The sequence below is a fragment of the Mercenaria mercenaria genome, chromosome 4 (genome assembly GCF_021730395.1).
Source record: "Mercenaria mercenaria strain notata chromosome 4, MADL_Memer_1, whole genome shotgun sequence".
Lineage (NCBI taxonomy): Eukaryota > Metazoa > Mollusca > Bivalvia > Venerida > Veneridae > Mercenaria > Mercenaria mercenaria.
In genome coordinates this window covers 63,339,334-63,354,613 of record NC_069364.1, presented here as the reverse complement: position 1 = coordinate 63,354,613, position 15,280 = coordinate 63,339,334, and the positions used below count along the sequence as shown (strand labels likewise).

The window sequence follows — 15,280 nt, the reverse complement described above, 5'->3', positions numbered from 1 at the left end:
AGAGTTATGGGACTTTGTTTCTTGTTAACATACTATGTACATACAGCCTGCATATGCAATCTTGTGCGTGCCTAATCTACCAAACCCTTGCACACAATTTAATGAAACTTCACACAAGTGATCAGTACCAACCCTAGTTGTGCATGGTGCATGTTACATTCTTTTAGATAAATATTCTACATAGTTATGGGACTTTGTTTTTAGCTCATCTGATTTTTTGAAAAAAAATGATGAGTTATTGTCATCACTTGAGTGGTTGTCGGCGTCGGCGTCTGCGTCGGCGTTGCCTGGTTAAGTTTTATGTTTAGGTCAACTTTTCTCCTAAACTATCAAAGCTATTGCTTTGAAACTTGGAATACTTGTTCACCATCATAAGCTGACCCTGTATAGCAAGAAACATAACTCCATCTTGCTTTTTGCAAGATTTAAGGCCCCTTTTGTACTTAGAAAATATCAGATTTCTTGGTTAAGTTTTATGTTTAGGTCAACTTTTCTCCTAAACTATCAAAGCTATTGCTTTGAAACTTGGAATACTTGTTCACCATCATAAGCAGACCCTGTACATCAAGAAACATAACTCCATCTTGCTTTTTGCAAGATTTATTGCCCCTTTTGGACTTAGAAAATCAGTTTTCTTGGTTAAGTTTTATGTTTAGGTCAGCTTTTATCCTAAACTATCAAAGCTATTGCTTTAAAACTTGCAACACTTGTTCACCATCATAAGTTGACCCTGTACAGCAAGAAACATAACTCCATCCTGCTTTTTGCAAGATTTATGGCCCCTTTTGGACTTAGAAAATATCAGATTTCTTGGTTAAGTTTTATGTTTAGGTCAATTTTTTCTCTTAAACTATCAAAGCTATTGCTTTGAAACTTGCAACACTTGTTGACCATCATAAGCTGACCCTGTACAGCAAGCAACATAACTCCATCCTGCTTTTTGCAATAATTATTGCCCCTTTTGGACTTAGAAAATCATTTTCTTGGTTGAGTATTATGTTTAAGTCAACTTTTCTCATAAACTATCAAAGCTATTGCTTTAAAACTTAAATAAGTGGACACTGAACATCAAGAAACATAACTCTATCCTGCTTTTTGCAAGAATGATGGCCCTTTTTAGACTTAGAAAATCATGGGTAGGACAATATTTCTATTACACAAAAAAAATCAGATGAGCGTCAGCACCCGCAAGGCGGTGCTCTTGTTTGTTACTATACTGTATACATACAGTCCACATAATTATGCAGTCTTGTGTGTGTCAAATTCAATGTACTGTGTCAGTGCATGCGGGGGGTACATTCATCACCTTCAGTGATAGCTCTAGTTGTAATAGTTGTAATTGATTACATCACATGTAATCAGTAATCAGTAATTACTAGTCGTAAGGAAAAATCGAGACCACTTTTCTGTAGTACAACATGCATATTACATCCAGTGTTGAGGTGTATTTTGACCTATCTCTACAGGGTAAGGATTTTTGTGTGGACTTACAAATTTTTTTTGGATTTTTTTTTTTTTTTTTTTTTTTTTTTTTTTTTTTTTTTTTTTAAGATTAACTTCCCTTAGTTGGTACTATAAATAGCCTATACTGTAACTTTTTTATAATTGACCGTAGGAAAAAACCAAGATCACTTTTCTGTCGTACAACATAGATGTTACTTTAAAATTTTAGGTGTATTTTAAGGTATCTCTACTTGGTAAGGAGCTTTTTTGTGGACATAGAAAAACAAAAGAATTACAATAATTACAAAACAACCACAAAGTTAAGATTCCATTTGCAAACAAAGCTGCTATTTGCTAATTTGCTGCGATGGGCGTATATTGTGACATTCTTGCACTCTTGTTTAACCTTAAAATCAGGGTTCCCACACTATCCGGGAAAACGGGAAAAGTCCGTGAATTTCAGAAATTGACTCCCGGTCGTGAAAATACCGGGAATTTGGCGATAGAACGGTAAAGGTACGGGAAAATACCGGGAATTATTCCATTTTACTAAGGGAAGTAATTCATGATTCAAAATAGTGGACATGGATGTCGTTTCAATTTCCTTTTTCGAAAATGACGATGTTTTGTGGTTGATGAGCCTATATAAGTAGCTATGCTTGAATTTTTATGCCCCCGAAGGGAGGCATATAGTTTTTGAACCGTCTGTCAGTCTGTCGGTCTGTCAGTCTGTCCGCAATTTTCGTGTCCGGTCCATATCTTTGTCATCGATGGATGGATTTTCAAATAACTTGGCATGAATGTGTACCACAGTAAGACGACGTGTCGCGCGAAAGACCCAGGTCCGTAGCTCAAAGGTCAAGGTCACACTTAGACGTTAAAGGTCATTTTTCATGATAGTTGGGCGTGTCCGGTCCATATCTTTGTCATCCATGGATGGATTTTCAAATAACTTGGCATGAATGTGTACCACAGTAAGACGACGTGTCGCGTGCAAGACCCAGGTCCGTAGCTCAAAGGTCAAGGTCACACTTAGACGTTAAAGGTCATTTTTCATGATAGTGCATTCGTGTCCGGTCCATATCTTTGTCATCCATGGATGGATTTTCAAATAACTTGGCATAAATGTGTACCACAGTAAGACGACGTGTCGTGCGCAAGACCCAGGTCCGTAGCTCAAAGGTCAAGGTCACACTTAGACGTTAAAGGTCATATTTCAACATAGTGCATTGATGGGCGTGTCCGGTCCATATCTTTGTCATTCATGCTTGGATTTTAAAAATATTGGGCATGGATGTGTACCACAGTAAGACGACGTGTCGCGCGCAAGACCCAGGTCCGTAGGTCAAAGGTCCTAAACTCTAACATTGGCCATAACTATTCATTCAAAGTGCCATCGGGGGCATGTGTCATCCTATGGAGACAGCTCTTGTTAAATTGTTATTTTAGGCTATCGGTCATTTTTGTATCGATTTTTAAGAAGCCCTGTGAAATTCCGATTATTTTTCGAGAACAATTGTGAAAATTGCGATTAGTGACACACTTGAATTCAGTGATCAAACATCAACTTGACTGAAAATAATTTAATTGCTAGAAGTGTTTCAAAGATTATATAAATAATGTAGGTGGCACCAGAGGTGTAGTTATTATGAAGGACTTGATTAATTCTTCACAACATGCTAGACAAGTAAATGAATCATAGTTTCCTTAAAAACAAAAGCTTGAGGACAGTAAGGAAACAGAATGAAAAGAAAAAGAAAATTTGCAGAGCCTGTATTTATTAAGTAGAAATTTTTAAGCAATATCGGGCCATCATGGCCCTCTTGTTCTTATACTTTTACACTGAATCTAGAAAAATTGACGGGAACGTACAACCCGATTTGTCGTACAGAGGTCCTTGAAAATCGCAACAAGGTCCTGGAAAGTCCTTAAATTTCATAGACAAAAAAGTGTGGGAACCCTGTTAAAATGGTTATTTACTATCGAAGTATACACCATTAGAAACGATCCCCATAGTACTGATTTGAATTTTGACAGTTATGCCCCTTTTTAACTTAGAATTTTTTTGTTAAATTTTTATAAAGTTTTTACTGACAAAGCCCTAATTCAGAGCCAAGCGCTGAGAAAAGTTCAGCATGCTTACGGACAGCTCTTTGTAAATAACTACAAACTTATCATAACCTAATATGTTTGTATAATTATGTGCTGTACATTAGAGTTTACTGATTTTTATTTCAGGCAATGGAAAACCTCAGTAATAACTTCAACTTAAAACATTTAGACCTGTCGGATAACAGTATATCACAGCTGGGAGACATTCATCATTTAAACAATCTCAAGGTAAGAATAATAACTGGGTGAGGTTTGTTGTAACTCATACTTACAGCATTAGTAAGAACATTATACTGACACCTACAAGGAAGGTGCAGTTGAAGCTTTTACATTCTTTGAACTCATTCAATTTCTTGAGCATGAAACTTTGTAGGTTTGACCAGAGCAGCTAATATTTTGGGGATGTAAACATGTGGACTTTGATGTTTGAATATAGAATGAATCGAAATTTTACCTGTTCATGGTATTCAATTTCATGGATTAACTCAACCATGAATACCTTGAAAATTAGTCCTCCATGAACATTCATGATTTCACTCCTAATGTTAAGTTTTCAGACAGAGCGATCTAGGAAAAGACACTTTCAGGAGATTGTGTTACAAGGTTTTCTGTGACAATATTTCCCTCAAAAGTTAAACACAGGAATTATTACTTATTTTTGATTTCTCAAAATTACTATTAGAATATGTTTTCAAAAATCAATTTGTTACAACTTATTATATCCTCTTAAAAGATTTCTAACTAATTTACAGACCTGTTTTAACCTGGACCTATTGTTTTAAGCTTTACTGTATGATTTTATTGTGTTAAAATCATTGAAATTATGCTCATTATATTTTGATTGGTATAAGATAATGTATGAATTAACTGTTATACAAATTGAAATTTATCTTGACTAATTTTCACTGTAAGAATCTATACTTGTTTAATACTTGTTTAGAAATGTTCTTTGGCATATGTTCCCTTGCCAACATAATATGAGCCGCGCCATGAGAAAACCAACATAATGGCTTTGCGACCAGCATGGATCCAGACCAGCCTGCGCATCCGCGCAGTCTGCTCAGGATCCATGCTGTTCGCTTTCAAACCCTATTGCAGTTAGAGAAACCGTTAGCAAACAGCATGGATCCTGAGCAGACTGCGCGGATGCGCAGGCTGGTCTGGATCCATGCTGGTCGCAAAGCGACTATGTTGATTTTCTCATGGCACGGCTCATATGCTATATAAAGCATGGTTTTGAATGAAGAAAAAAAGAGAAAATATTAGGACTCAAAAGTAAGAACTAAGACAATCTCTGCAGAGTTAGAATTTATGTCAGGAATACCTGTAGTTGTGTAAAAAGTAAACTTTTATACTGAAAACCGTTTGGACATTAATTTTGAAGTCAAGATTTAATTGTCGAAGGAACTCGTTATTTATTTGTTATTTATCCCCCCACCAAAGGTGAAGGGGATATTAGAAATGCTCTCCGTCTGTCCGTCCGTCCGTCCGTCCGTCCGTGCGTCCGCAACGATCTTTGTCCGGAGCATAACTCCAAAAGTACTTGAGGGATTTTCTTCAAACTTCATACACTGATAGAACACATTGGGAGGAAGTGCAGTGTGCAAGAACAATAACTCTACCTTGCCTATTTTTTGAGTTATTCCCCTTTATCTTATTTTCTTGAAAAATTTTGTCCGGAGCATAACTCCAAAAGTACTGGAGGGATTTTCTTCAAACTTCATACACTGATAGAACACATTGGGAGGAAGTGCAGTGTGCAAGAACAATAACTCTGCCTTGCCTATTTTTTGAGTTATTCCCCTTTATCATATTTTCTTAAAACATTTTGTCCGGAGCATAACCCCAAAAGTACTGGAGGGATTTTCTTCAAACTTCATACACTGATAGAACACATTGGGAGGAAGTGCAATGTGCAAGAACAATAACTCTACCTTGCCTATTTTTTGAGTTATTCCCCTTTATCATATTTTCTTTAAAAAATTTGTCCGGAGCATATCTTCTTCATGCATGGAGGGATTTTGATATATCTTGGCACAAATGTTTACCACCACGAGGCGGAGTGTCATACGCATGAACCAGGTCCCTAGGTCTAAGGTCAAGGTCACACTTAGAGGTCAAAGGATACAAGAATAAAAATCTTGTCCGGAGCATTTCTTCTTCATGCATTGAGGGATTTTGATATAACTTGGCACAAATGTTCACCACCACGAGACGGAGTGTCATGCGCAAGATCCAGGTCACTAGGCCTAAGGTCAAGGTCACACTTAGAGGCCAAAGGTCAGATACAAGAATGACTTTGTCCGAAGCATTTCTTCTTCAAGCATGGAGGGATTTTGATGTAACTTGGCACAATTATACACCATCATGAGACGAAGTGTCATGCGCAGTTCCCTTCTTTAGAATTACTTCCCTTTGTTTTTACTTTAAATAGCTTTTATTGTAACTTTTTCATTACTAGTCGTAGGGAAAAATCGAGACCACTTTTCTGTAGTACAACAAACATGCTAAATCCAATTTTGAGGTGTATTTTGACCAGTCTCTTCCTGATAAAGATTTTTGTGTGGACTTGCAATTTTTTTTTTTTTAAAGATTAACTTCCCTTAGTTGTTACTATAAATAACTTATATTGTAACATTTTTATAATTGACCCTAGGGAAAAAACAAGACCACTTTTCTGTGGTACAGCATAGATGTTACTCTCCAGTTTTAGGTGTATTTTATTAATTTTATTATATATAAGGTATCTCTACCTAGTAAGGAGTTTTTTTGTGGACTTTAGAAAACAAAAGACTTACAATGATTACTAAACAACCACAAAATTAACATTCCATTTGCAAATACAGCTGCTAGAGTAAAGAAATTTGCTTTGACGGGCATATATTGTGACATTCTGGCACTCTTGTTCCCTGTTAGCTTTCCATTCCTTCTTTTTACAGTAGCCATATAGAAAAACATCATAGCTATACTCTTCATGAAAATTAATAAAATTTAGCAGTAAACCACCTCACTACTGACTTATTCTTTCTTCCACATCTTAAAACCCCCGGATGCGGACCACATCCTTCAATTATGATATGCCCGGTGGGGGGATTAGCCATGTCTGACATGGCTCTTGTTTATATTTGTGTTGATTTCAATACAAGACATTTAAAACAGAGTTGGAGTTATTCATCAATTTTGCTGATTCCCCATCAGCGCATCAGCAACAGTCGCTGAGCATTTAGCTCTATCATAATTGTGCAAATTCTGTGTATTTTTCTCTGATGTACTACCGGTTCATTTTTAGTCAAAGGACTGCTTTTGTTACAAAACAATGATAGATTGAGATAGAAAACAATGTTAGAGAGGCATCAAAGACTTATTTGCATATCTGAATTTGTCATCATTAAATCTGATGTCCTGATTATACAAAGAGAATAGCTTGTAAAGTAGATATTGATTGACTTACATGGTCGCCATGCTGTTTAATCATACTATTCATTGTAAACACAACTTTGAACTGTGTAACTACAGGAAGCTTTTATGTTGTATTTTCTCTACATTTCCTGTTAGATATCAGTCACTTTGCATTTTACACAACAATTTGCCATGATCAAATTGTGTTTCACTTTGCATAGTCAACTAGGTATTGGCCCTTTTATGTCAGTAATTTAGAATAATTGTAAAATGATGTATGTCCTGTTGAATACTTTAGACTATATGCTATTACTATGCAACTTTTACTAGGATTAACTATAGAATGATAAAACAGTTTAATTTTTAGGCCCGCATTAGTTGCATTTCTAGAAATAACCAAGTAAGATATATAGCATAATTGAGCCACACCATGAGAAAACCAATATAAGGCATTTGCGACCAGCATGGATCCAGACCAGGCTGCGCATCTGCACAGTCTGGTCAAAATCCATGCTGTTTGCTGACAGTTTCTCTAATTGCAATAGGCTTTGAAAGCGAACAGCATGGATCCTGACCAGACTGCACAAATCATATGTTTTTTACCTGTTACACAAAATTCATAGTAAATTAACTTCTCTAGTGCAGCAAATTTCTTTACAACAAACACATTTTAATATTACCGTGGGTGTTTGCTCTTAAAAAATTAAATTTCTGTGGTGAAATTCAATAGAATAGATATGATTGATTATGTTGAGACTTATTTTTAATGACAGTTACTTTATAAAAGTAGGCACTGTTTAAATGTAGAAAATGTTTATGTGATATCCAGTAATAAACCAACATTGACATCGCTTTCTCGTTCAGTTGTGTTGCAGAACATGATTTATTATACTCTGCTACACTGTATCTATATCGGCCATCTTTATTATGCAATAAAATCATGTTTTGTGACAATTCAGTTACACTGTAACATCCTGTTCTGTCATTTCAGACGCTGTTATTGCACGGAAATATTATCACGACATTGAAAACGGCGCCACATTTCTTATCCAAATCTGTGAGCATTCTATCCCTGGCAGAAAATGAGATTGCAGATATAAATGAGGTTTGTTTTAAATATTTAATTGTGATTGAATGCAATGTCTTGCTAGTTACTTTATTTAAATCTTATCAACAGCAGTTATCTGAAAATTAATGCGAAAAAAAAAAAAATCGAAGCACATCCTGAATTGAAACCATATATGAATGAAGGGCATCCTTCATGAAATCTTCCAAATACTTATTAGCTTGTGGGTATTGAACGTGTTGTATTTGGTATATAATGTGAACAGAGCTGCAAAATGTGGTAGTTGGTACAGTCTTGTCTATTTTGATTTTTATTCCATTGTCATAGCAATTTATCTTGACTTTGAACTAAACTCTCTATATTGATTCTTATTCCATTGTCATAGCAATTTATCTTGACCTTGAACTAAACTCGTCTGTATTGATTCTTATTCCATTGTCATAGCAATTTATCTTGACCTTGAACTAAACTCGTCTATGTTGATTCTTATTCCATTGTCATAGCAATTTATCTTGACCTTGAACTAAACTACCTTGAACTAAACTCATCTGTATTGATTCTTATTCCATTGTCATAGCAATTTATCTTGACCTTGAACTCAGTCATGACCTTGAGATTGAAAAAGTTTTTGTAGTAGGTCTATCAGTGCAGCTAATTTTGAAAGTCTGTAATATTGTTTTTTTGTATGTATTTCAGGTTTCCTATTTATCATGTTTACCAGAACTACAGCAACTTTCTGTGATGAACAACCCATGTGTTCTTATGACTGCTTCCGTTCAGTATCCTTTATACAAAAAACAAACAACAACATTGAGGGAATTTGTTTGTTTCAGTGTAAGATTGGAATATCTTTCACCAGTGAACACCAGACGCAATATTTTCACAAGTGGCAGAGTCGCAAATGAAAATATAAGATATGGTGTTCATGAGTGAAAGATATTTTGATATTACATGTAAAACAAACAAATTTTCTTTTTATTTCATGTTTTGGCTAAATTTACCCATTTTATAGTTTCTTACCAGTGAAAGATATATATTCATTTTTGATAATTCACTGAAAAACATGTAATAAAAAACCACTTGTAACTCATATTATATGCTTTTCATATGTTTCATCCACGAACATTGATTGTTTGCAATGAAAATCTCTTCTTCCAACCTCTTTTTTTACAGACATAAAGAACAATGCTTTATGCTAAGGTGGGTAGATCCAGGGATGAGCCTAACTGGGCTGCACACCCCTTAACAATTTCAGGCAAAAATCTGCATTGTCCTATCATTGTAGACTTTGTGAATTCAGAAGGGTTTTTGGCTTGCTCTGCTTCCTACAGAATTAAACTTATAACGTTTTACCTCCCACAAGATTGCATTTTCATTGTAAAAAAAAGTTGGTCACATGGTGACCTTCTATATTTCCGTTGAGGGTCAGTAAATTTTAATGTTGTTCTAATCGAGGCTAAATATAAATGGTCAGCAAAACAAATCAATTATAGGGATTGTTAGTGACCCTCTGACCCTCGCCCCACGTTTATCATACCAACCCCACACTTTTCAACTGAGGGTTTCTAACAAACGTGCTTCAGATGAAATTTTGCAGAGAGTGTATGTATGACAAAATATGCACCACTTTTGATCTGCTGCTGTTATGTAAAACATGGAACCATGGAAAATCTCTGGTACAATTAATTCTCACTGATTTTTCTTACTGTAATGACCATTTTCAGACTTCTCTGTCAGTTACCCATGAACAATGTTATTACTATCGTTGTCACTCAGTGTCAGAGATGAACAAATTTAGGTTGATTTGTTTTTGTTTGCAGTCAGATATTTCTGTATTATATGACCTTAACCTTTTACCAGAGGATTTGATTACCGACCATTTATTGTAAACTGGTGCCCTTTACTGGAGATACTGGATGGCTACACTGTCACAGAGAAAGAACAGTATGTATCTTCCATTCCGCACCCTGTCCTATAGATGGGAATGCATAAAGTTTTTCTTTCTTTGGTCACATGTCACACATGCTCGGGTGTTTTTACATTTTTAGCTCATCTAAGCACAAAATGCTCAGAGTGAGCTGTTGTGATCATCTTGTGTCCGCTGTGTGTCATCAACCATGAACACTTGAATTCACAGTTTTTGCCCAGTCTTGATGACACTTGGTTAGAATGTGTCAGACAATACAGTTTTAAATAAAAAAAAAAGGTCAATAACAAGGCCACAAGGTCATAAAATTGAAAAACCTTGGTAACACCCAGGAGACCACATTTTGTACTTGTTCTTGAAATTTAGAATATTCATCTTGACGAGATCTAGGTCAAGCTCAAAATTAGGTCATCTTAGGTCAAAAATTAGATCACCAAACCTAAAGACATCATTAACACTCCAGCGGCTACATTTTGTTCCTAATTGGCAAGAAATTTGATCAGGATCTTCATTTTCATAAAATATAGGTCAAGCTTGAAATTACATAATATTTGATCAAAACCAATGTCACTGGTTTAAATTATAGGAACAACACCTAGTTAGTCCTATAGAAGCCTCATATCCTATCCTATCTGATCTGCATGAAACTTGGAATGTTTGTCCTGCTAAAATCTAGGCAGAAGTTGAAACTGGGTCATCTGGTTTAAGCACCTTTTATCACAAGGTCAACTTGTGAGGAAGCTATCCAGCTGGCTTGCTAAAGGTCGGTGGTTCAACCCAGGTATGTGTGCCTGTAATGAGGGGCACCTGGGGTCTTCTTCCACTATGAAAAGCTGGAAAATCACAGTATGACTTATAACTGTGTCTGTGTTGTTTAACCCAACCAAAAACAACAAATACAAACATTGTAAAAACCTTGTTAACACTGTAGAGGGCACATTTTTCAATCTGATGTACATGGAATCGTGACAAATGTTTGTCTTTTTTTATGAAATCTAAGTCTAGTTTGAAACTGGTTATTCTTGGATCAAAAACAAGACTCTTACAAGTATTTATTTTGACACAATGACATTTACTATTCTTACATTGCAGATTAAAGGCAGAATGGTTATACAGCCAAGGTAAAGGTCACCATTTCAAGGTTGGTCAGCACCTAGAGACCATCCAGTACCTAGCCGCCGTATGTCCCCTAACAGCTTCAGTGCAGGTAAGATTCTGGTGCCATAGTCACCTAGTAGATAAATATTTTTGTTTCAGAGTTCCCTAATAGATAGAATACATTCCAGTGACCCTTAATATTTTGCCATGCTAGCGATGCTCCCCCCACCCACCCATATGGAAGGATAGGTTTATTTGAAAGAGACTATATATATACAAAAACTTTTACAGGGCTGAAGTTAGAATGGTGATTTGCTTATAGATCAGAAAATGATGTACTGTAGTTTAACAACATTTGAAATGGCATTTCATCCTTTTATGACAGAGGCCTTTATACGGCCACATCCCCAGTTGAAAAAAGTTTTTTGCTGTTTCTTCTTTGTTGTTTTTTTTATTGGCAATTCTATCTCACAAGTAAGGAAGTAATGAGCTCATTTAGAATTAGGAAATTTCTACCTTTGCTATAGACCTCTTCCGCAGAGTGCAAAAGATATATGTCAATAAAATGTTCTTTTCCAATTTCAAATTAACAATTTGTCATAAATGAATTTCCGAGTTTGAAATGCAGGGTCTTTTCCCAATATTCTGATAAAAAGCACTAGTTGCATGCAGACAACATTAATGTAGACTCTGGATGATAGATGTGTATATTGCACCTGTCTGTGACATTATCAGGTATTACAGACATGATTAGATTGTCTGCAAGAGCCATGGTAAGCAGGATTAGTGCTGCGTAATCACTAGCAGTCTGTAACCTCAGTATGTCTGGTAGATGTTACATTGTTCATCCCAGTACATGTACTTAAACAGGCAAGGATGCTGTTAAACATAAGAGATATATTGATGAATTTTGTTTGTCACAGACTCACCTTCCGTTAAAGAGTTCATTTCAAGATTGATATAGATTTTATGGTTTTGGCATAGAATGCTTTTTATTTAACATTTGTCGCGAAACCCACAATTTTGAAGAAAAAAAGATATATCAAATTGTCAGTGTTTGAAAACTGAATGTTAGGGAGTTCCAGACTAGTGTTATTGCAAGTTGTCAGCTATGTGAGGATAATTTTCAGTTCCAGGTCATAAGAGACTGTGCCATTTGCTGTTAGTGATATTGTAATCATGTTGACGGTGTAAACGAGGCCCGAGTGCTCTGGTCATGTTGACGGTGTAAATGAGGCCCGAGTGCTCTGGTCATGTTGACGGTGTAAACGAGGCACGAGTGCTCTGATCGTGTTTATGGTGTAAACGAGGCCCGAGTGCTCTGATCATGTTTACGGTGTAAACGAGGCCCGAGTGCTCTGATCATGTTTACGGTGTAAACGAGGTCCGAGTGCTCTGATCATGTTGACGGTGTAAACGAGGCCCGAGTGCTCTGGTCATGTTGACGGTGTAAACGAGGCACGAGTGCTCTGGTCATGTTTACGGTGTAAACGAGGCCCGAGTGCTCTGGTCATGTTGACGGTGTAAACGAGGCCCGAGTGCTCTGGTCATGTTGACGGTGTAAACGAGGCCCGAGTGCTCTGGTCATGTTGACGGTGTAAACGAGGCCCGTGTGCTCTGGTCTGTTTGGGTTGCTTAATAATTCATGTTGTACTTTGGCTGGATGTAAGTCACCTACTGAGATGGATGAGTTTATGTGTACTATATAACATGTGCAGCAATTAAGCAAATTTAATATCCTGTGACAAAATCTCATTTGCAGCTTTAAAATAATTAGAAAAAAAAATCAATAGTTTGAATCCTAGCTTGGTAAGAAAGTTCTGCTTGTGTCATAGACAGGCACTTGTACGTAATGTCTATAAATAATTTTTTTTTCTATATTTCTTTAATGTTTATATTTCTGAAATGATTTTATTACTTTGTGAAATGAATAAACTTGTACCATTAAAGATGACTTAACTGTTCAAGTCAGGAACTACAATAAAAGTATGTTTTATTACTATGAGGTGATCATTTAATATTTATTTGCTTTTGTTCTTATGTTTTTCCCCAATAAATATTATTTTAGCACGCAGTTATGAGGTAATACACTGTATCAGACAGAGTTTAAGAAATATGTGGCATATTTCCTGTTGTTGTTTTTTGTGAGTGTTTCTTTGGACAAGAAAAAACAAGATCTTTATTTTTTATATGGTCTATGAAGCAAACACTATTTTTTCATCAACTTTATTATTGCCATAAATAATAGTAAAGTAGAAACCTGTCTGGTATTGATTGTTCTTTAGTTTCTTGTCTAGAAGGTGGATAAATAGTTAGATTGAATTGTTTCGTGTCATGAATTGCCTGATAACTAATGGTAAATCATTACGAGACCAGGTTGAGTGTCGCAGTAGGAGGTTCCATCTGTATAAGAGTCTTACATCTAATGTTAGCGTCATCACTGTGTCTCATTTAGAACAAAGTCAAAACATTTTTGGTTTTCTAAGATCGTTTTTTTTATCTTTTTTTTCTCCTCTCTTTGTCCTGAAATATCAAGATACGGTTTCAAACATAGAATATTTTAATAATGAATGCTGTTTTCTTTCTTATGAACGTCATGTTGTTAATATTATCATTGAAAAACAACAGTCAATAATTTAGTCCGCCTTCATAGAATCTACAGGCTGTGATGTTGTCAGGAATAGAACTCACATGACTTGATTAGTATACTGAGATTTTAACGGGTATTTGATAACAACTGGGTTGTATGGCTGGTTGTATAATGATATTGTCAATTGTTGATACATTTTTACTCATTAAAACTATTCCTAATTTAAAATAGGCAAACATTTTATGGGGGGAAAATGATTGCCTCTTATCTCTTTATATGTTAATATTTATTGTAGAGGGATTTTTTTTATCTCAGAATAACTTGAAGCAGTTCCTCATGTTTAAAAGAATACTAAAAAAATACTGTAAACATAGATCTAGACTTTATTCAAAGAAAATTATATGACTTCACGTCTGATAGAGTTTTATATATTACCACATGAAATCTCAAGAGCTATTATTTGACATACCACAGACATCCAAAACAGGTTTTTCTAGGGATATCAACTGTCACAGATAAAATGGATGGCATATTTATTTTGTTCTTTTAGACTTTAACGAAATCAGTGAAAATGAGTCCCCCTTGAATATTAATGATACCAAAGTAATGTATTCATTGAAAGTGGTATGGAACTTTTTACAAGGGAATTGGAGCACCTGTTGACATAAGGTCAGTGGGTGTTTGGACTTGCAAGTTCAATTCAGTGAGAACCACTTTGACAATGGTATGTCTCTGCCTCATTATACCTTTCTCATTAAAAATTCAAAACATTGATGACCATTTGAACTACTTGAATACACTGATTTCTCATTGAAAACTGGTTACTTTTGAGTTGGAAATTTTCAATTTTCAATTACTTTAGAATTATGGTAAAAGTGTTCTGTCAGATTTATTTATTTTGTCAGGATTTCTTTGAGGTCATAGATGTCTTTGTTTGAATGGCCTAGATAGCAGGGAATATAGGCTAAGAACTGAAGAATAAGGCAGTACAAATATTTACTATCTTATATAATCTTTAACATTATCTAGAAGTGTTTTATTTAAATCCTAAATTTGTTTATTTAACAGTGTCAATAAATATCAAATGAAATTCAATGCTAATAATGTCATCGGTCAATTTTGTTGATACTTAGATTTTTTTATATAGTTCATCTGTAAGAGCTCTATATGAGAAGGGGAGCGATGGTCTAGTGGTTAAGGTGTCTGTGGCTCAACCCAGGAGTCGCGGATTAGAGTGCCACTGGGGTCATGACCATGCCTTCTCGTATGACACCAGTACTGGTTTTTCCAGAAAGCGGACTTAAGTGTGGTTCAAATAAGCTTGAAGCTTTCATCACAATCAAGCTAATTTGATATAAAAAAAAAATCTATATTACGGTGATTTTTACCTCTCAGTTTAAATAATGATCTCCACATAAATAGCAGTTCTGCAAAGCCTTAAGCCTGTTAAACTCTCTGAGGATCTAAACCCTAACTAACTGAAAGGTGTTTTGGACCCTGAATAACAAAAGTCAACTGGTAGCATTATAAAACTAGGGTGACAAGATATATAATGAGAAAATGTTTGTTTTATTTTACAGTAAATTTGTCAAAAATGACAACTTGATAGAAAAGAAATTAATGCTAAAAAACATTTTGACTGACA

The 15,280-nt window shown here is 35.4% G+C and overlaps 1 protein-coding gene across 11 annotated transcripts in view; it reads left to right on the top strand.

Moving 5' to 3' along the window:
• LOC123551935 (uncharacterized) overlaps positions 1–15,280 on the top strand; it is a 98,882-nt gene that overhangs the window by 29,568 nt on the left and 54,034 nt on the right. For all 11 annotated transcript variants that reach the window (XM_053541496.1, XM_053541490.1, XM_045341243.2 and 8 more), the window contains 5 exons: positions 3,682–3,783; positions 7,946–8,059; positions 8,717–8,799; positions 9,881–9,964; positions 11,040–11,154. In XM_053541496.1, coding sequence (XP_053397471.1) covers positions 3,682–3,783; positions 7,946–8,059; positions 8,717–8,799; positions 9,881–9,964; positions 11,040–11,154 — 498 coding nt within the window. The remainder of the gene's footprint in view (positions 1–3,681; positions 3,784–7,945; positions 8,060–8,716; positions 8,800–9,880; positions 9,965–11,039; positions 11,155–15,280) is intronic.